Source organism: Cebus imitator, unplaced genomic scaffold (assembly GCF_001604975.1).
Source record: "Cebus imitator isolate Cc_AM_T3 unplaced genomic scaffold, Cebus_imitator-1.0 Scaffold253, whole genome shotgun sequence".
Taxonomy (NCBI): Eukaryota; Metazoa; Chordata; class Mammalia; order Primates; family Cebidae; genus Cebus; species Cebus imitator.
Genome location: NW_016107568.1, coordinates 1117933 through 1139747, shown reverse-complemented (window position 1 = coordinate 1139747; position 21815 = coordinate 1117933). Strand labels below are relative to the sequence as shown.

Here is a 21815-nt window from a genome sequence, read left to right as displayed (position 1 = left end):
TCTTGACCTCGTGATCCACCCACCTCGGCCTCCCAAAGTGCTGGGATTACAAGCGTGAGCCACCGCGCCCGGGCTTTTTAAATTTTTTTTAATATATTTTAAGTTCTGGGGTACATGTGCAGATCGTGCAGGATTGTTACATAGATATACACACGATATGATGGTTTGCTGCATCCACCCCCTGTCATCTACATTAGGTATTTCTCATAATGTTATCCCTCCCCAAATTCCCCCACCCCCTGCTATCCCTCCCATAGCCCCCAATCCCCAACAGGCCCCAGTGTGTGATGCTCCCCTCCCCATGTCCATGTGTTCTCATTGTTCAAGACCCACTTATTAGTGAGAACATGCAGTATTGGGTTGTTTGTTCTTGTGTCAGTTTGCTAAGAATGATGACTTCATCCATGTCCCTGCAAAGGACATGAAATCATCCTTTTGATGGCTGCATAGTATTCCATGATGATATATGCCACATTTTTTTAATCCAGTCTGCTTCGATGGCCATTTGGGTTGGTTCCGAGTCTTTACTATTGTAAACAGTGACACAATGAACATATGTGTGCATGTGTCTTTATACTAGAACAATTTATAATCCTTTGGGTATATACCCAGTAATAGGATTGCTGGGTCAGATGGTATTTCTATTTCCAGATCCTTGAGGAATTGCTACACTGTCTTCCATAATGGTTGAACTAATTTACACTCCCCCGCAACAGTGTAAAAGCATTCCTATTTCTCCAGATACTCTCCAGAATCTATTGTCTCCTGATTTTTTAATGATCGTCATTCTAACTGGCATGAGATGGTATCTCTATGTGGTTTTGATTTGCATTTCTCTAATGACCAGCGATGATGAGCTTTTTTTCATATGTTTGTTGGCTGCATAAGTGTCTTCTTTTAAAAAGTGTCTGTTCATATCCTTCCCCCATTTTTCGATGAGGTGGTTTGCTTTTTTCTTGCAAATTCGTTTAAGTTCTTTGTAGATTCTGGATATTAGCCCTTTGTCAGATGAGTAAGTTGCAGAAATTTTTCCCTGTTCTGTTGGCTAGCAGTTCACTCTAATGATACTTTCTTTTGCTGTGCAGAAGCTCTTAAATTTAATTAGATCCCATTTGTCTATTTTGGCTTTTGTTGCCATTGCTTTTTGTGTTTTAGTCATGAAGTCCTTGCCTATGCCTATTGTCCTGAATGGTATCAACTAGGTTTTCTTCTAGGGTTTTCATGGTGTTACGTCTTTTGTTTAAATCTTTAATCCATCTGGGGTTTTGTGTAAGGTGTAAGGAAGGGATCCAGCTTCAGCTTTCTGCATATGGCTAGCCAGTTTTCCCAGCACCGTTTATTAAATAGGGAATCCTTTCCCCATTGCTTGTTTTTGTCAAGTTTGTCAGTGATCAGATGGTTGTAGATGTGTGCTATCACTTCCAAGGCCTCTGTTCTGTTCCATTGGTCTTTATCTCTGTTTTGGTACCAGTACCATGCTGTTTTGATTACTGTAGCCTTGTAGTATAGTTTGGACTCAGGTAGCATGATGAGTTTTGGTTTTTTGTTTGTTTGTTTTTTGGGGGATTTTGTTTTTTGTTTTTTGTTTTGTTTTGTTGCTTAGGATTGTCTTTGCTATGCAGGCTCTTTTTTGGTTCCATATGAAGTTTAAGGTGGTTTTTTCTAGTTCTGTGAAGAAGGTCAATGGTAGCTTGATGGGGATAGGATTGAATCTATAAATTACTTTGGGCAGTATGGCCATTTTCACGATATTGATTTTTCCCAAGCATGAGCATGGGATGTTTTTCCATCTGTTTGTGTCCTCTCTTATTTCCTTGAGCAGTGGTTTGTAGCTCTCCTTAAAGAGGTCCTTCACATCCCTTGTTAGTTGTATTCCTAGATATTTTATTCTCTTTGTAGCAATTGTGAATGGGAGTTTGCTCGTGATTTGGCTCTCTGTCTGTTATTGATGTATGGGAATGCTTGTGATTTTTGCACATTGATTTTGTATCCTGAGACTTTGCTGAAGTTGCTTATCAGCTTTAGGAGGTTTTGAGCTGAGACAATGGGGTCTTCTAAATATACAATCATGTCATCTGCAAATAGAGACATTTTGACTTCCTCTTTTCCTAATTGAATATCCTTTATTTAATTTTCTTGCCTGATTGCTGTGGCTAGAACTTCTAATACTATATTGAATAGCAGTGGTGAGAGAGGGCATCCTTGTCTGGTGCCACATTTCAAGGGGAATGCTTCCAGTTTTTGCCCATTCAGTATGATATTGGCTGTGGGCTTGTCATGAATAGCTTTTATTATTTTGAGATACATTTCATCGATGCCGTTTATTGAGTATTTTTTGCTTAAAGAACTGTTGAATTTTGTTGAAGGCCTTTGTCCAGGAATTTATCCATATCTTCTAAATTTACTGGTTTATGCGCATAGAGGTGTTTGTAGTAGTATCTGATGGTAGTTTGTATTTCTGTGGGATCAGTGATGATAACCCCTTTATTATTTTTTATTGCATCTATTCAATTATTCCCTCTCTTCTTTTCCATTAGTCTGGCTAGCAGTCTATCTATCTTGTTGATCTTTTCAAAATACCAGCTTCTGGATTTACTGATTTTTTGAAGAGTTTTTTTTATGTGTCTTTATCTCCTTCAGTTCCGCTCTGATCTTAGTTGCTTCTTGTCTTCTGCTAGCTTTTGAATTTGTTTGATGTTGCTCCTCTGTTTCTTTTAATTGTGATGTTAGGGTGTCAATTTTAGACCTTTTCTCACTTCTCTTTTGGACATTTAGTGCTATAAATTTCCCTCTAGACACAGTTTTAAATATGTCCCAGAGTTTCTGGTATGTTGTGTCTTTGTTCTCATTGATTTCAAAGAACATCTTTATTTCTGCATTCATTTCATTATTTATCCAGTAGTCATTCAGGAGCAGGTTGTTCAGTTTCCATGCAGTTGTGTGGTTTTGAATGAGTTTCTTGAATTTTGTAGAAGGCCTTCTCTGCATCTGTTGAGATAATCATGTGGTTTTTGTCTTTGGTCCTATTCATGTGGTGGATTGCGTTTATAGACTGGTGTATATTGAACCAGCCTTGCATCCCTGGGATGAAGCCTACTTGATCATGATGGACGAGCTTTTTGATGTGCTGTTGCAATCGGCTTGCCAGTATTTTATTGAAGATTTTTGCATCTATGTTCATCATGGATAATGGCCTGAAGTTTTCTTTTCTTGTTGAGTTACTGATGGGTTTTGGTATCAGGATGATGTTGGTCTCATAAAATGATTTGGGAAGGATTCCCTTTTTTGGATTGTTTGGAATAGTTTCAGAAGGAGTGGTACCAGCTCCTTTTTGTATGTCTGGTAGAATTCAGCTGTGAACTCATCTGGACCTGGACTTTTCCTTGTTGGTAGGCTATTAATTGCTGCCTCAACTTCAGCCCTTGTTATTGGTCTATTCAGGGTTTCAACTCCTTCCTGATTTAGGCTCAGGAGGGTGCAAGTGTCCAGGAATTTATCCATTTCTTCCAGGTTTACTGGTTTATGTGTGCAGAGTTGTTTGTAGTAATCTCTGATGGTAGTTTGTATTTTTATTGCATCTATTTGATTATTCTCTCTTTTTTTGTTTATTAATCTGGCTAGTGGTCTATTTTGTTGATCTTTTCAAAAAATCAGCTCCTGGATTTATTAATTTTTTGAAAGGTTATTTGTGTCTCTATATCTTTCAGTTCTGCTCTGATCTTAGTTATTTCTTGTCTTCTGCTAGCTTTTGAGTTTTTTTTAAATCTTGCTCCTCTAGCTCTTTCAATTTTTATGACAGAGTGTTGATCTTGGATCTTTCCTTGTTTCTCATGTGGGCAGTTATTGCTATACATTTCCCTCTAGACACTGCTTTATATGTGTACCAAAGAGTCTGGTACATTGTGTCTTCATTCTTATTGATTTCAAAGAACATCTTTATTCCTGCCTTCATTTCATTGTTTATCCAGTCAACATTCAGGAGCCAGTTGTTCAGTTTCCATGAAGTTGTGTGGTTCTGAGTGAGTTTCTTGATCCTGAGTTCACATTTGATTGCACTGTGGTTTGAGAGACTGTTTGTTATGATTTCCGTTCTTTTGCATTTGCTGAGGAGTTATTTACTTCCAATTATGTGGTTGATTTAGAGTAGGTGTGATGTGGTGCTGAGAAGAATATATATTCTGTGGATTTGGGGTGGATAGTACTGAAGATGTCTATTAGGTTTGCTTGGTCCAGATCTGAGTTCAAGTCCTGGATATCCTTGTTAATTTTATGTCTCATTGATCTGTCTAACATTGACAGTGGAGTGTTAAAATCTCCTACTATTATTGTGGGGGTGTCTAAATCTCTTTGTAGGTCGTTAAGAACTTGCTTTATGTATCTGGGTGCTCCTGTATTGGGTGCATATATGTTTAGAATCATTAACTCTTCTTGTTACATTGATCCTTTTACCATTGTGTTATGCCCCCCTTTGTCTCTTTTGATTTTTGTTGGTTTAAAGACTATTTTATCAGAGACTAGGATTGCAAGTCCTGCCTTTTTTTTTTTCCTTTCTTTTTTTTCCTCTCCATTTGCTTGGTAAATCTTCCTCCAGCCCTTTATTTTGAGCCTATGTGTGTCCTTGAATGTGAGATGGGTTTCCTGAATACAGCACACCAATGGGTCTTGACTTTTTATCCAGTTTTCCAGTCTGTGTCTTTTGATTGGGGCATTTAACCTATTTACATTTAAGGTTAATATTGTTATGTGTGAATTTGATCCTGCCATTTTGATGCTAGCTGGTTGTTTTGCCCATTAGTTGATGCAGTTTCTTCATTGTCACAGTGGTCTTTACCATTTGATACATTTTTGGAGTGGCTGTTACTGGTTGTTCCTTTTCATGTTTAGTGCTTCTTTCAGGAGATCTTGTAAGGCAGGCATGGTGGTGATGAAATCTCTCAGCAATTGCTTGTCTGTAAAGGATTTTATTTCTCCTTCACTTATGAAGCTTCATTTGGCTGGATACAAAATTCTAGGTTGAAAGTTCCTTTCTTTAAGGATATTGAATATTGGTCCCCACTCTCTTCTGGCTTGTAGGGTTTCTGTGGAGAGATCCCCTGTGAGTCTAATGGGCTTCCCGTTGTGGGTAACCCGACCTTTCTCTCTGGCTGCCCTTAGCATTTTTCCTTCATTTCAACACTGGTGAATCTGATGATTATTTCCCTTGGGGTTAGTCTTCTTGAGGAATATCTTTGTGGTGTTCTCTGAATTTCCCGGACTTGAATGTTGGCCTGCCTTGCTAGGTTGGGGAAGTTCTCCTGGATAATATCCTGAAGAGTGTTTTCCTGCTCAAATTCATTCTCTCTGTCACATTCAGATACACCTAACAAATGTAGATTAGGTCTTTTCACATAATCCCGTATTTCTTGGCGGCTTTGTCCATTTTTTTTCACTCTTTTTTCTCTAATCTTGCCTTCTCATTTTATTTCACTGAGTTGATCTTCAATCCCTGATATCCTATCTTCTGCTTGGTTGATTTGGCTGTTGAAACTTGTGTATGCTTCGTGATGTTCTCGTGTTATGTTTTTCAGCACTATCAAGTCCTTTATATTCTTCTCTAAGCTGTTTATTCTGGTAAACATTTCGTCTAACCCTTTTTCAAGGTTCTTAGTTTCTTTGCATTGGGTTAGAACATGTTCTTTTAGCTCAGAGAAGTTTGTTATTACCCACGTTCTGAAATCTGTTTCTGTCAATTCATCAGACTCATTCTCCATCAAGCTTTGTTCCCTTACTGGTGAGGAGTTGTGATCTCTTAGAGGAGGGGAGGTGGTCTGGTTTTGGGAGTTTTCATCCTTTTTGCACTGGTTTCTTCCCATCTTTGTGGATTTATCTACCTGTGGTCTTTGTAGTTGGTGGCTTTCAGAAGGAGTCTCTGAGTGGATGTACTTTTTGTTGATGTTGAAGCTATTTCTTTCTGTTTTATAGTTTTCCTTCTAACAATCAGGCCCCTCTGCTGCAGAACTGCTGGAGGTCCACTCCAGACCCTGCTTGCCTGAGGATCACCTGCAGGCGCTGCAGAACAGTAAGGGTTGCTGCCAGTTTCTTCTTTGGTTACCTTCATCCCAGAAGGGTACCCCACCAGATGTCAGCCTGAGCTCTCCTTTATGGGGTTTCTCTTTGGATATATGGGGGTCAGGGAACTGTTTGAGGAGATAGTTTGTCTCTTATAGGAGCTCAAGTGCTGTGCTGATGAGCTCTGTTGTTCCATTCACAGCTGCTGAGCAGGTACATTTAAGTCTGCTGCAGCAGAACTCATAACCACCTTTTTTTCCCAGGTGCTGTGTCCTGGGAAGGTGGGGCTTTATTTATAAATTCCCGACATGCTGCTGTCTTTTTTCAGAGATACCCTGCCAAGCAAGATGCACAGTCTGCCTGCAGAGGCGTTGCTGAGCTGCCACGGACTCTGTCCACTGCTGTTTAAATTTGCTTTGAATTTGTTTACAGAGGTACCGTTAGAACTGCCTCCGTAATGGCAGTCTACCTCAATAGTGGTGGACTGCCTCAGTAATGGCATATTGCCTTGGTAATGGTGGGCTGCCTCAGTAATGGTGGACTGCTTCAGTAATGGTGGATTGCCTCAGTAGTGGTGGACTGCCTCGGTAATGGTGGACACCCTTCCTCCCACAGAGCTGGACCATCCTGGGTCCAGCTATGCTTGCTGCAAAAGTCTCAATCCAGAGCATTTCAGATTGCTGGTCTTTGTGGGGGTGGGGCCCACTGAGCCAGATCTCCTGGCTCCCTGTTTCAGCCCCCTCTTTTTCATTAGAATGGGTGACTTTCTCTCCCAGGCATTCCAGGTGCCAGTTAAAATGGCCACACAGATGTGTGTGAGTATTTGTGCAGAAACCCACCATGCCAGCTGAAACAGCAGTGCTGGAAACTCATCGTGCTTTTTAGCCTGGGAATCTCCTGGTCTGTGGGTAGTAAAAACTTGTTTGGAAATGTGGTGATCAATCACTCTCTGCATTGTTCTAGCTATATTATATCAAACCAATCAAAAGAGCATTCCAAAGCTGTTTCTATTCAGCCATCTTGGATCCCTCTCTTGTTTTGTTTTTTGAGACAGGGTCTAGTTCTGTCACTCAGGTTGGAGTGCAGTGGAGTTGAGTGAGTTTCTTTCTTTTTTTTTTTTTTAAAGACATAATCTCGCTCTGTTGCCAGGCTGGAGTGTAGTGGCACAATCTTGGCTCACTGCAATCTCCGCCTCCTGGTTTCAAGCAATTCTCCTGCCTCAGCCTCCTGAGTAGCTGGGACTACAGGCGTGCACCACCATGCCCAGCTAATTTTTGTGTTTTTTAGTAGAGATGCGGTTTCACCATGTTGGCCAGGATGGTCTCGATCTCTTGACCTCGTGATCCACCCACCTTGGCCTCCCAAAGTGCTGGGATTACAGGCGTGAGCCACTGCGCCAGGCCTTGAGTGAATTTCTTAATCCTGAGCTCTAATTTGATTGCACTGTGGTCTGAGAAACTGTTTGTTATGATTTCCATTCTTTTGCATTTACTGAGAAGTGATTTACTTCCAATTATGTGGTCAATTTTAGAGTAAGTGTGATGTGGTGCTGAGACCAATGCATATTCTATGGATTTGGGGTGGATAGTTCTGTAGATGCCTATTAGGTCCACTTGTTCCAGATCTGAGTTCAAGTCCTGGATATCCTTGTTAATTTTCCATCTCATTGATCTGTCTAGTATTGATAGTGGGGTGTTAAGGTTTCCCACTATTACTGTGTGGGAGTCTAAGTCTCTTTGTAGGTCATTAAGAACTTGCTTTATGTATCTGGGTGCTCCTGTATTGGGTGCATATATATTTAGGATCATTAGCTCTTCTTGTTGCATTGATCCCTTTACCGTTATGCAATGCCCTTCTTTGTCTCTTTTGATCTTTGTTGCTTTAAAGGCTATTTTATCAGAGGCTAGGTTTGCAACCCCTGCTTTTTTTTCTCTCTCCATTTGCTTGATAAACCTTCCTCCATCCCTTTATTTTGAGCCTCTGTGTGACTTTGCATGTGAGATGGGTCTCCTGAATACAGTACACCAATAGGTCTTGACTCTTTATCCAGTTCTCCAGTCTGCGTCTTTTGATTGGGGCATTTAACCCATTTACATTTAAGGTTAATATTGTTATGTGTGAATTTGATCCTGCCATTTTAATGTTAGCTGGTTGTTTTGCCCATTAGTTGATGCAGTTTCTTCACTGTGTCAATGGTCTTTAAAATTTGGTGTGTTTATGCAGTGGCTGGTACTGGCTATTCCTTTCCATGTTTAGTGCTTGCTTAAGGAATTCTTGTAAGGCAGGCCTGCAGTTCTTATCCATTGCTGCCTATCTCACTGCCCTGCCTAATTGTTTTTGTTGTGTTTCTCACCAACATATTCCATACATTTTATTTATTTACATTATTTATTATCTGGGTCATCCAACTAGAACACTCTATGAGCACAGGATTTGGGTCCGTTTTATTCACTGCTGTACTTTCAGTGTCTTGTGTATAAAATAGACTCTCAAGAAATAACTGAAGAGTGAACAGGTTTTTGCACTTTACTGTGTATTTGATATAAATCACAGATGCCAAAGAACACGTATAGTCATTAAGTCCCTGTCTCACATCAATGTCATTACTGCATCCTATTCACATATCAATTCTTGTTTCCAATTAAATTTAAAATCACGAAACTCTATTCCTCAGTACCAAAATTCCAAAATAGACCCAGATTTCTCTGTATCCAATTCATCCCTCTCCTCACCTTCACTGAAAAGGCATCAACTCCTTTCAGACTCTGCCTGTTTAATATGTCTGAATCAGGAGTCTCCCTACATGTCACATAGTTTACCATAAGGCTTGTAGGTAAAGCACATTCTTGTTCCTTTCATTAATTGATTCTCTTCCTTTTCTTGTATCTGCAGCTTCTCACTCAAGTCAGACATCGATAACTGAGACAGAAGAGGATGGAGGCAAACTTGCATTCAGTGTGGTTCTCTGGGACCAAATTACTTGGCCCCTGAACATGAAACAAACAAAAATTACCCCCCTTTCTTTTGAGACAGAGCCTTGCTGTGTCACCCAGACTGGAGTGCTGTGACATGATCTCGGCTTACTGCAATCTCCACCTTCTGGGTTCAAGCGATTCTCCTGCCTAAGCATCTGAGACCACAGGCACACGCCACCACACATGGCCAACTTCTGTATTTTTAGTAGAGATGGAGTTTCACTATGTTGCCCAGTCTGGTCTCAAACTCCTGGACTCAAGTGATCCACCCACTTTGGCCTTCAGGAGTACTGGGAATACAGGTATGAGCCACCACGCCTGGTCAAAAATTACCCGTTTTAACCATTTCAACAAACGTGACCTGTCTCATGTTTTTTCTTTGTAGACAAACTTGCTTTACAAAAAAAAAAAAAAGTTGAAAAGCAAAAAAGTCCAAATTCATCACCATTGTGAAATAGTGAATGTGGGTTCTTTATTATAGAACCATTCAATAAAAAAAATCCATTCAATAAACAAGTTATTCTAAATTAATACTGTTAATTGTGTGGATAATTTTACTAATATGCTGATGTAGCTATCTCCAAATTGAAATGTTCCATATGAGTAGATTTGGTAACAGAGAAAATGTGCATTCCCCAAACATTGTCTAAGTTGTGGTTCTATTTATGTGGATGCTTATAGCAACATCATAGAGCTAAGATCATTCTATGTCTAATTAGAAACTGGACTGGTAGCAAATTATTTGAGGTCTAGTTCTCCTAGGTTTTTGGCAATCTAATTGAAACGCAAGTAGATGATGTCCTCTGAGCATTGCAAGCTGTGAAAATTGGACTCAAAGTCTTGCTGGCATAGCATTCAGCATGTTTTAACAAAGTTTTTATTGTACTGTGGTTAAGGGGATAGATTTCTTTTAATGCTTCTAAAGAACCCGGACACCAACCAAAATATGCCTGGTGTCTGTATACATATGCATGCTTTGGTAACATTTTAATAACTCCCATTGAAACTCCATTACCAATGGCAAAATCAGCCACATAACTTCCACTCTCTTGTTCAATAACATTGTCTTTGCAATTCTTAAATTAAGCATAAGCCTCAGGGATTTGGATTCAAGAAAGGAATACAGTGGAAGAACTTTAAAGATGTGATACTTTGAGTCTGTTGATACCCTTTCTCTCCTGAAAGTGGAGCAGACACTAGATATCTGGCATTCCAAAGGGCTCTATCTTTAGACAAAATCTTCCAGCATGAATGTCAACAATCTTCTGTCATGCACTGTGTCTAATGGCATCCAATTATTTTTTTAGAGTTTCAGGATCAAAGGAAGAAAGTAAAGCCACCAACCTACTAGGTAAGGTTAAGTTATGTATACTGCAATCAACATGTTGTTACTAACTACAAATAAAAAATTGACTTTTTTCAGGTATATTATGTTTTCAGGTATATTAAATGCTTTAGAGTCAAGATGATCATCTCACTGACAGAAACAACAAAGGTGGCTATTAAATATTGGAAAGACTCATGTTGTGTTAAGAGAGACACAGAGGCCAGGCACGGTGGCTCACACCTATAATTCCATCCCTTTGGGATGCTGAAGTGGGTAGATCTCCTGAGGTCAGGAGTTCACTAGCCTAGCCAACATAGTGAAACCCCATCTCTATAAAAATACAGAAATTAGCCAGGCATGATGGTCAGTGCCTGTAATCTCAGCTACTTGGGAGGCTGAGACAGTAGAATTGCTTGAACCCTAGAGGCAGAGATTGCAGTGAGCCAAGATTGCACCATTGCACTCCAGTCTGGGTGACAGAGCAAGATTCCATGTCAAAAAAGAAAAAGAAAGATAGAAATGTAGTCCATTTGGTTTGAGAGAAAGCATCATGCAATTGCTATGACGCTTGAGTTGCTTAGTGGTAAGATCCCTTTCTGTCAAATGCTTATCTTCACAATTTTTTTCAATCTTTTTAGAAAAATTTGAGCCTTTATAGAATATTAGGGGAAAGGCACTATTTATTTTATCTTATTTCCTTCTCTTGGATTTTATACATCTGTTTCTTCAGCCAAACAGATTCATGAAATATTTCATATGAAGTACAGGAATAATGTACTTCAATGCTTACCCAATAGATGGTGGTGAGATTTAAATTAATCAACTTTTTATGCTGCTTCACCTATAGGAATCACTCAAAAGAATAGAGGCTTTTTTTACTACTGGAAATCATCATTTCTTGTATCATACTTCCCATCTCATCCAAATCTACCTCTGTTTACCTCACATTCTATAATGACATACCTCACATTCTATAATGCATGATGTTTCATCAATTTACACAAATCATCCACTTTTTATTAAGCTATAAACACTTGTTAAAAACTGACAGTGTGCTCCAATTTCTCCATATGCATTTGAAGATTGCCATATATGTTCACTGGCTATGTATAAGGTGGGGCAAGTAATAATAATTTAAAATTTTTCCTTCGATGATCAATACAGCTTATAAACATCAACACTATTCTAAAGATGGTAATGTCTCTCACTGCTGTCTGGCCCCACCATCCTCTTAGTTTGATCCAAAAATGGAAAGAGCAGAAGAAAGTCTCATGATACAGTGTAGGCTGCCTCTCAGAAGGTGTCACTGTCTTTTTCCCTCCTCCACACTGGAGCAAGAACCACAGCCTTCCGTCACCACTTTTCAGAACAACCCCCTCTATGTAATACTAGAAGTTCATAGATCAGAGTTGAGACAAAGAAGTCAAAGGACATTGCCCCCACCCACCATGGAGGAACACTTTAAGCTTTACTACCCTGAATATGAGAACATGGAGGTCAGTAAACAGTTCAATTAGTCACTAACCAGCCAGTACCTAACAAACACTGAATGTAATAATAAGGTCTTGGCTGGGTACGGTGGCTTATACTTATAATCTCAGCACTTTGGGAAGCCAAGATGTGCAGATCATGAGGTTAGGAGTTTGAGATCAGCCAGAACAACATGGTGAAACCCCATCTCTACTGAAAACATAAAAATTAGCCAGACATGGTGGTGTGTGTCTGTAATCCCTGCTACTGGGGAGGCTGAGGCAGGAGAATAGCTTGAACCCAGGGGGCAGAAGTTGCAGTGAGCCAAGACTGTGCCACTGCACTCCACCCTGGGTGACAGAGTAAGACTCCATCTCAAAATAATAATAACAATAATTTCTTTATTAGTAGGATAAGAAATTATGGGTACTAATAAAAATCTCCTTTCATTCCACACTTCCCCACTCTGTGCCAACCACACAGCATTTTCCAGTGTTCTCTGTATAAGTATGTCATCTTCACTACTGACTTTTTATGGGCTGTTTCCTTTGCATGATAGATCCTGCTTCCATTTCTTGAAAATTGGTCATGACTGAGGGAAAACATCACCTCCTATAGAAAACCTTCCTGCACTATTCCCAGACAGAGCTCTGCTGTGCTCCCACAGCACTATATTTGTACCAGCATCATCTCCCATGTGTGATTATGCACTTATGTTTTTATATTTTCCATTAGAGTGAAAATGGCTCCAGAGTAAGAACTTTCCTGTGCTCTTGTGTATATTGCTAATACGAGAAGAATTCCAACCATCCCATGAAAATCATGAAATGTGTGTTGAAGGATTAAAAGACCCATTGGCTAAATGAATGCCTTCGCACTTGCCCTAATAAATGCAGGCTCGGGAATGTAATCGAGTCCAACTTTAGGGAGACAGATTCCATTTTTGTGACATCAATTCTGGCTGCACAACCTTATTGAGATTGTTACAGAAGGGATGGGAGATTGGTTGGGTTAAACTCATGCTAACCTCAAACTTATCTTGGAATTTTATTATTTTATATACAAATATCTCATCTGGGACAGTTTCTCTGCCACCTTTACCCTAAATGCAAAGACATAATTCTGGTCAACTGAATGCTTAAACAATAATTACATGTTGTAGTAGATGGAATGTTGGCTTTGGAGCTAAAAGAATCACATTTGAAGTGAGGTACCACCACTTACTTCTGTTGTGAGTTTGGGAAAATGAACTCCCCTTTCTGAACATCATTTCTTTGTCTGTAAGGAAGAAATAAAAAACTCTTCTTCATAAGAATAAATAAGAGAATCATTCACAAAACATTTTAACTTTTGGGGTATGAAGATTAGAGGGGGATGATGACTCTCCAGCTGGTTTTCTCCCAACCACCTATAAATGGACCTACTGATGGTGGAAACAGAAAAGGAGGAGGAACAGGACAGGAGAAAAAAGCAGATTCCCAGTTGGTCCCTACCTTTCGATGGAGCCTGAAGTGGGGCATCAACATTAAGACCCCAGGGTCAGCCTTGTAACCTCTTAAATGAATCTCCTCCTTATTTCAGATCCCTCCTCTTCCCTGCTAGCTCGAACTGATAATATCCACACCGGATCCATCTGACACAGTCCAGAGCTGAAGAGTCAGAGCCCCAATCATTCAACTAGTTGTTGGCAGAATAAGGACCAGATAAAAGCAATGCTCCAATCTCCCCAATCCAGAGCCCTCTTCACTACATCTCACTGACTCTCTCAGCAGGAAAATTCTTCCTTTTGTGAAAAAGCTAATCACCTTTCAGATTTACAAAACCATTGGAGGTTCTCATCAAAATGTGTTCCTGCACAGGGTAGAAAACTCACTGATAATAATAGTAATATTAATATTACAGCATCAGCTAAAACAAAACAAGAACCAGTTGATGGTGCTTGCACTTCTTGTATCTAGAAAAATCAGAACCTTTTGACCTCCATAGCAGCATAAGTAACAAGATGAGATAAAAATATTTTCTTAAAATAAACAAAAAACAAAATTATTACAATAGTGTATTTTAATGCTATTCACTCTCAAAATACCACATGGTTCCACTTCTAAAATAGTCAAATTCATTGAAACTGAAAGTAGAATGGTAGTTGCCAGGGGCTGATGGGAGAGGGAACAGGGGAGTTTTTGGTCAATTTGTATAAAGATTCACTTATACAAGATATATAAGTCCTAGAAAATTGCTGTACAACATTCCACTTATAGTTAACAATCCACTACTGTACACTTGAAAATTGTTAATAGGTCTTGTGTTAACTGTTTTTACCACAATCAAAAACATTAATTATATTCTTTGAGATTTGTTTTAACATGTTGTTTCAAATCTGTTTCCTAATAGCGAATTTAACATATTTTCTTCTTTTTTTAATTTATTTTATTGCATTTTAGGTTTTGGGGTACATGTGAAGAACATGCAAGATTGTTGCATAGGTACACACGTGGCAGTGTGATTTGCTGCCTTCCTCCCCATCACCTACATCTGGCATCTCTCCCCTTGCTATCTCTCCCCAACTCCCCACCTCCCAACGTCCCTCCCCTATTTCCCCCCAACAGACCCCAGTGTGTAGTGCTCCCCACCGTGTGTCCATGTGTTCAAATAAATATCAAGCAAAAACTCTGATTAGTGTAAAATTGTGACAAGGAGAAGTTAACTAAGTGAAATCCCAGGCTGCAATTTTAAGAACTCTGACAGAAAACAACCAAGAGCTAGGAAATTGATCCATGGCACAGCAATATTGCAATAAGAAATAGGACAATCCTCTTAGTAACATAAGACTCTCTTGAAGTCAACAGAATATTAGCTAATATGACTATTAAGTGCCTAGACTATAAGTTTCCTAATGGCTGGAACTACATCTTACTTATTTTTGTATTTAACACTTCACAGTTCCTGACAACCAATAAGTTTGCATGGATATAAAAATAAATAATAAAAATAATAAATTTAAGTATGCTAAGTAAATGTCATTATTAAACATAATATGCTTATTCTTTTCCAAAATAGTTTTATAGGAAAAGAATTACTGAACGACTTTGCATATATTAGATCAGCAAACTGATTGCTATCTTTAAAATGTGGACAATGCAACAAACTACAAACACTACAACTGTGTGGGAAGTTTCTGAACTGTCTTCTAGTGTGTTTGGGAAGATAATAAAACAGACATCCTAGTGCTGTTGCATGACATAGCTTGAACAAAAGAGAATAAAGAGGATGATTCAATGGAGATAAAAAATTGCACCAGGGTAAAGGAATTTATTTTCCTTGGCCTAACCCAGAATCAGGAAGCAAGCTTGGTCCTGTTTCTTTTCCTACTCTTGGTGTACGTGACGACCCTGCTGGGAAACCTCCTCATCATGGTCACAGTCACTTCTGAATCTCGCCTTCACGCACCCATGTATTTTTTGCTCCGTAACTTATCTATTGCTGATATCTGCTTCTCCTCCATCACAGCACCCAAGGTTCTGGTGGACCTTCTATCTGAGACAAAGACCATCTCCTTCAATGTTTGCTTCACTCAGATGTTTCTCTTCCACTTTATTGGAGGAGTGGATACATGTTCTCTCTCAGTGATGGCATTGGATCGATATATGGCCATCTTCAAGCCCCTGCACTATGTGACCATCATGAGTAGAGACCATTGCATTGGGCTAACAGTGGCTGCCTGGGTGGGGGGCTTTGTCCACTCCATCGTGCAGATTTCCCTGTTGCTCCCTCTCCCTTTCTGTGGACCCAATGTTCTTGACACTTTCTATTGTGATGTCCCCCAAGTTCTCAAACTTACCAGTACAGATATTTTCATATTTGAACTACTAATGATTTCCAACAATGGACTGCTCACCACACTGTGGTTTTTCCTGCTCTTGGTGGCCTACATGGTCATATTATCATTACTCAAGTCTCAGACATGGGAGGGCAGGAGGAAAGCCATCTCCACCTGCACCTCCCACATCGCTGTGGTGACCCTGCATTTTGTGCCCTGCATCTATGTCTATGCCAGGCCCTTCACTCCCCTCCCCACAGATAAGGCCATCTCTATCACCTTCACTATCATCTCCCCTCTGCTCAACCCCTTGATCTACACTCTGAGGAACCATGAGATGAAGTCAGCCATGAGGAGACCGAAGAGATGGCTCAGACCTTCCGATGGGAAATAGACCTGTACTTCTCTCCTTCTCACCACTTTTGAAAACACATGCCCCGCAAATACACTCTACTCACTAATTGATTTCTAATTATTTTTTAGTCTAATAATAAGAAACATAACTTTCAAACATTCTGATTAGCAGGCCATAATAATGTAAAAAGATGGGTCTCTGTGTCACAGGAGAAAGTACATGGATACAATTGTTAGCAGGAGAGGTGTATTGTTTTTGCAATACAGCCTTGGAAAAACTAAAGGAAATGGAATCAAAATACACTCAGACATTTCCACTACAGTCCTGTGTTGTTGCCAGGAAGGGAACTGAAACACACATTAGAAATATGATGCAGCTTGGGCATTAGGATTCCATGAGATCTTTCATGAAGTCAGTGGATCCTGATTTTAAAAGACACATCCCAGTTAAGTTTCTCCTCCAATTCTATAATATGAATCAAATAACACCAACTTTAGGTTTTTTAATCTCAAGCCTACCTACCAGTAGCTGAGAGCAGGTGCTTGGATCAGCACGGCTTGAGTTAGAACATGACCTCACATATTGTGATCTCTGTGACCTTGAGCACAGTTCTAACCTGATTTTCCTCTGAACCCCAGGCCTCCTGGCCACCCCTCCAGGACATTCCCTCAGCAGCCTGTGTTTGGCTGTAGCACAACACTTGGGGCCCTGTTTCAATTCCCTGTTCTCTTTCTCCCAATTTCCCCCAGTAGGATTATGCTTTATTTATTGTCATATCCCCAACACCTGGCACAAGTATAATATAATAAACACTACTGAAAATTACTGAATTAAAACATTCAATGAATGAACATTGACCCTCACTCATTTCTGCTATTCAAATCATTAGAGGCCAAGGAGGGTGGATAATGAGGTCAGGAGTTCAAGACCAGCCTGGCCAAGATGGTGAAAACCTGTCTCTACTAAGAACACAAAAATTAGCTGGGCATGGAGGCTGCTGCCTGTAATCCCAGCTTCTCAGGAGGCTGAGGCAGAGAACTGTTTGAACCTGGGAGGCGGAAGCTGCAGTGAGCCGTGATCGCACCACTGCACTCCAGCCTGGGTGACAGAGCAAGACTCTATTTCAAATTTAAAAAAAAAAAAAAAAGATGAAGAAAAAAAATAATTCATTTTTACTCTCTGAAGACATGACTTTCTAAAAATGACTGAAATCTTTGAAGCTGCTTCAGACTGTGCACGTTTATTCAAAAAGCTGGAAAAAAGTGAAAAACATTATTCAATATATCAAGTTGATTTTTATTTGTTTACTTAATGTGATATCACAGCTGCTGAGAATTGTTCTTTCATTTTTTGTTTTGTCCATTTCTGGAGGTAGATCCTAGATATCTTAAAGTTATTGAAATTAGCAAAATGTGTATGTCAGTATACAAATCTCAGTTCACAAATCAGATATGCAAAGGCCCTGAGATTGGGATGTGTCCACAGGGTCCAAGAAACAGCAAGGAGGTCATTGGGACTAAGTGAGAGAAAGCAAGTAGAGAGGAAGTACCTGTAGTTGAGTTCAGAGAGATGGTGGGGCCGCAACTTTGTGGGCAGTTGCAAAGCTTTTAGCTTTCACACTGAGTAGGATGGACACATTTGGAGGTCTTTAAGGAACAGAAGAGGGTTAAGAACAAGAACCGGGAACCAATTCAGAACCTACTATGATAGCCCCATGAGAGAAAGAATGAAGACGTGACTTAGAATGGTAATGGTGGTCATGGTGAAAAGTTTGAAAAACTTTGAAGGTCAAGTTAGCAGGATTTGCAAATGAACCCGACATGGGTTTCCTGACTACTATGTATCCTGTGAGAACTCCATCATCCAATTTAGTCATCAAGCCATTGAAATCTCCTTCATTCTCACCTACACAATCCCTTCAAATCCAATATCTCCTTCCAGTACTTACGTGTCACACTTCAGACTCCTCCTGCACACATGGGACTGCAAGAATAGAAATGTATTCCCCAGCAGAAGCCAAAGGTTAACCTCATTTAGTTACCTTGTAGGAGTCAGTATAGCTGTGGAATTTTCTTAGGGACTCACACTTCCCTGAAAGCATCCATGTAATCAAAGCTGCAAAAATAAATAAAATAAAGTCAGCTTTTTATATTCATGAACAAATGTACCTGGAAATGATCAATAATATAAAAAGTCAGGTTTTTGTTTTGTTTTCTTTGGTTATTACCATTTATCATGCTATTTCTTTATATTTTCAAATCACTTAATAAATACTATTTTTTTAACAAAGGCACCAGTATTTCTTGGAGAAATGACTGATTTTAGGACTGGGACAGGAAATAGATCATACAAGCCTGGAGCATCTTTTAGCACGAAAAAACAAGGAAATGTTTACAAAGCAAAACAGTGGAGGTATGTCAAAGGATCACAGGAGCCAAATGAAAGAGTTCCCAATGGCCAAAGTCAGAACAACAAAATACATAATGTAGTCATGGATTACAACCAAAAGTATAAAATAAATATCCATGAGCCTATACTAATATGAATAAATGACTGAATAAATAAATAAATGGCAGATAATAGACAAGTCTTTCATGCAGAATAATTCCAAATAATGTATGTAGATTCCCCACCCTCAAGGACATGGAGCATGACTCCCAATTCTTTTTTTGTTTTGTTTTTAATTGAGACATGGTCACACTCTCTTGCCCAGGCTGGAAGGCATTGCTGCATCTTGGCCTACTGTAGCCTCAATCTCCTAGGCTCAGGCAGTCCTCCCACCTCAGACCCACAAGTAGCTGGGACTATTGGCAGGTGCCATCATGCCCGACTAATTGTTATATTTTTAGTAGAGACAGGGTTTCACCATGTTTCCCAGACTAGTCTTAAACTCCTGGGCTCAAGCAGTCCTCCTGCCTTGCCCTCCGAAATTGCTGGGATTACAGGCACAAGCCACCACACCCAGCCCCAACTCTCTGAGTTATAAATAACGTCATCAGTGATCAATCATGTTAATGGTATGTACCCTGATATGGTTTGACTATGCCCTCACACAAATCTCATCTTGAATTGTAGCTCCCATAATTGCCGTGTGCTGTGGGAGGGATCAATGGGAGACATTTGAATCATGGGGGTGATTTCCCCCATACTGTTCTCATGGTAGTGAATAAGTCTCACAAGATCTGATGGTTTTATAAGGGGTTTCCCCTTTTCCTTGGTTCTCATCCTCTCTTCCCTGCCACCATGTAAGATGTGACTTGCTCCCCCTTGCCTTTCGCCATGATTGTGAGGTCTTCCTGGCCATGTGGAATTGTGAGTCAACTAAACTTCTTTCCTTTATAAGTACCCTGTCTCAGGTATGTGTTTATCAGGAGCACAAAAATGGGCTAACACATACTATTTGATATGATGTGATGAGAGTGGCATTTGGCCTCTGCGGTCTTTCTCCCAGACATCTGCAACCCATGTCTAACCACGAGAAAATCACCAGAATAGGCCAAATTGAAGGACATTGTGTAACAGCAGTGCTCAACCTTTTTGGCGCCATGGGCTGGTTTTGCAGAGGAGAATTTTTCCACAGACAAAGGTGGCGGGGATGGTTTTGGGATGATTCCATGCGTTACATTTACCATGCACTTTATTTCTATTATTATTACATGCAATATATAATGAAATAATTATACAACTCACCATAATGTAGAATCAGTGGGAGCCCTGAGCTTGTTTTTTTGCAGCTAGATGGTCCCATCTGGAGGAGATGGGAGACAGTGACAGATCATCAGGCATTAGAGTCTCGGAAGGAACATGCAACCTAGATCCCTCATATGTGCAGTTCGCAGTAGTGTTCCCGCTCCTGTAAGAATCTAATGCCCCTGCTGATCTGACAGAAGGTGGAGCTCAGGCAGTAATGCTAGCAATAAGGAGTGGCTGTAAATACAGATAAAGTTTCTCTCACTGGTTCGCCTGCCACTCACCTCCTGCTGTGTGGCCTGGTTTCTAACAGGGCAAAGCTGGTAACAGTTCATGGCCTGGTGGTTGCGGATTCCTGTTGTATAAAACACCTGAAAAGGACTCTTCAGTACTGTCAAGGTCATCAAAAACAAGGAACAAAATGGGAGCCAGTACGGCCAGTATTCCATTTCTAGAAGCTCAAGGCTGTAGATTTTAAAGATGGCCAAACAATGTGGCTAGCCATTGAATAGAATCACATTTCTCACTGTGTGGCCATCTTGGTGTCTCGTTTCATTTGACTTTATTTTTTAGTATAGACAGCAAACCATGCTGCTCTATCCTGTGCCTGCTTCAACCTTTTCCCAAACTGGGGATCCCAGTAGATAAAGTAAGTGGTGAGATCTGGAGAAAGGATGAGCCATCTCCCAAACTTTCATGCCCCTGTGCTGTCTCTTACTAGAGGTTCCATTTTCAGTTCTCTTTGTGTAAGTTGTTAGACTTGGAAATAGAACAGGTTGGAAGACCAGACAGTGAGTCCAATCTCCTTGTCAGCTCCAAGTTTATCTGTACCATGTGCACTCATGGGAAGGGTACCCTATGATTACCAAAAACAGCACTTTTGGAGTTTTCTTAGGAATAGAGCTTGACATATTTCAACATAACCTTTCTTCCTTTTGGAGCCAGAAGATAAGGAGATTCACTTTTCAGTTGCCTCTGGAAAATTTTAGGCTCTAGGCAAAATGCGTGTTCCTAAGCATATGTGTCTGAGTGACTTCTTAATTATTCCCCCTGAAACAACCTCACCGTCAGCAGAATTTTTCCACAACCACATCCAACTAAAATCCCTCTGATAATTCTCACACTAGTTCTGGGATTAAGGAACTGGTAAATATGACTGGACACTGTGAATCAGTGTGAAAGAGTCAAGAAAATATTATTCCCAAGTCCTCTCCACATTAAGATAGAAGAGACACCATTGAAATAACTGGTCTTCGGAGGGGTGTTGAGCAGAGTTTTCCGAAGTTGTATGATTCCCAAGGTTCATGTGAACATTATTTAAAATGTTGGAGTTCTTGGAAGAAGGTTGCAGATTTTAGGTAAAAAAAATCAAAGTGTGTGTGTGTGTGTGTGTGTGTGTGTGTGTGTGTGCATGCGCGCCGGTGTCTGGATGTTTATGCATAGAGTGAGAAAATAAGGATAAGAAAAATTGAAATCTAGGTGTAATTATTAAGATTCACAAGCACACTGTGAATATAAATAATGTAATATTTATACATTATTACAAGATGCTGCATTCTGGGGAGATCCTTCCTTTAGTAACAGCATAAGTTAGAAATACTAACAAAGAGTACATTGTGAAATGAGAAAGAGAATTGAGGTCAGTTTGGAATTGGGGGAAAGGCAGCTTTTGCCCTCTGAGACCTCTTGAATGGTACAGAGAAGAGATTTTTCTCAGTCTTCATTTCTATAGATGGATCTTCTCAGGCTGAAATCAACAGAGGTAATTCTTAGCCTGAATTTAAACATACAGTAATACATAAAGTATTTTGAACACTCACAAAAGTTTAAAGACTCAGACAACAAACACCTGTCTACTCTTCTTTAGATCTAACACAAACATAAGTAGTTTATAGTGTAGACAACAGGAGAAAACTTCCCCTTCACCCTCTGAAAGTTCGCTGAAAATCAGTGGACAAAAGGCAGACGATTAGGAGAAAAGAAATACAAATGTATTTGATCATAGTTTTACATGACATGGGAGGCTTCAGAATGAAGACCCAAAGGTACAAGGAAAATGTTCATTTCTATGTTTAGGTCCAACAAAATATGGACAGCCATGTAGAAATACGATTGGACAAAAAAGGTATGATC

General features: G+C 39.9%; 1 protein-coding gene across 1 annotated transcript; it reads left to right on the top strand.

The window, feature by feature from the left end:
• The first annotated feature begins 15073 nt into the window (after positions 1-15073).
• LOC108282927 (olfactory receptor 4D10-like) lies at positions 15074-16031 on the top strand. Its single transcript, XM_017498981.2, has one exon. It carries the CDS (start codon positions 15096-15098, stop codon positions 16029-16031), a length of 936 nt encoding a protein of 311 aa, XP_017354470.1. The 5' UTR covers positions 15074-15095.
• The last annotated feature ends 5784 nt before the right edge of the window (positions 16032-21815 follow it).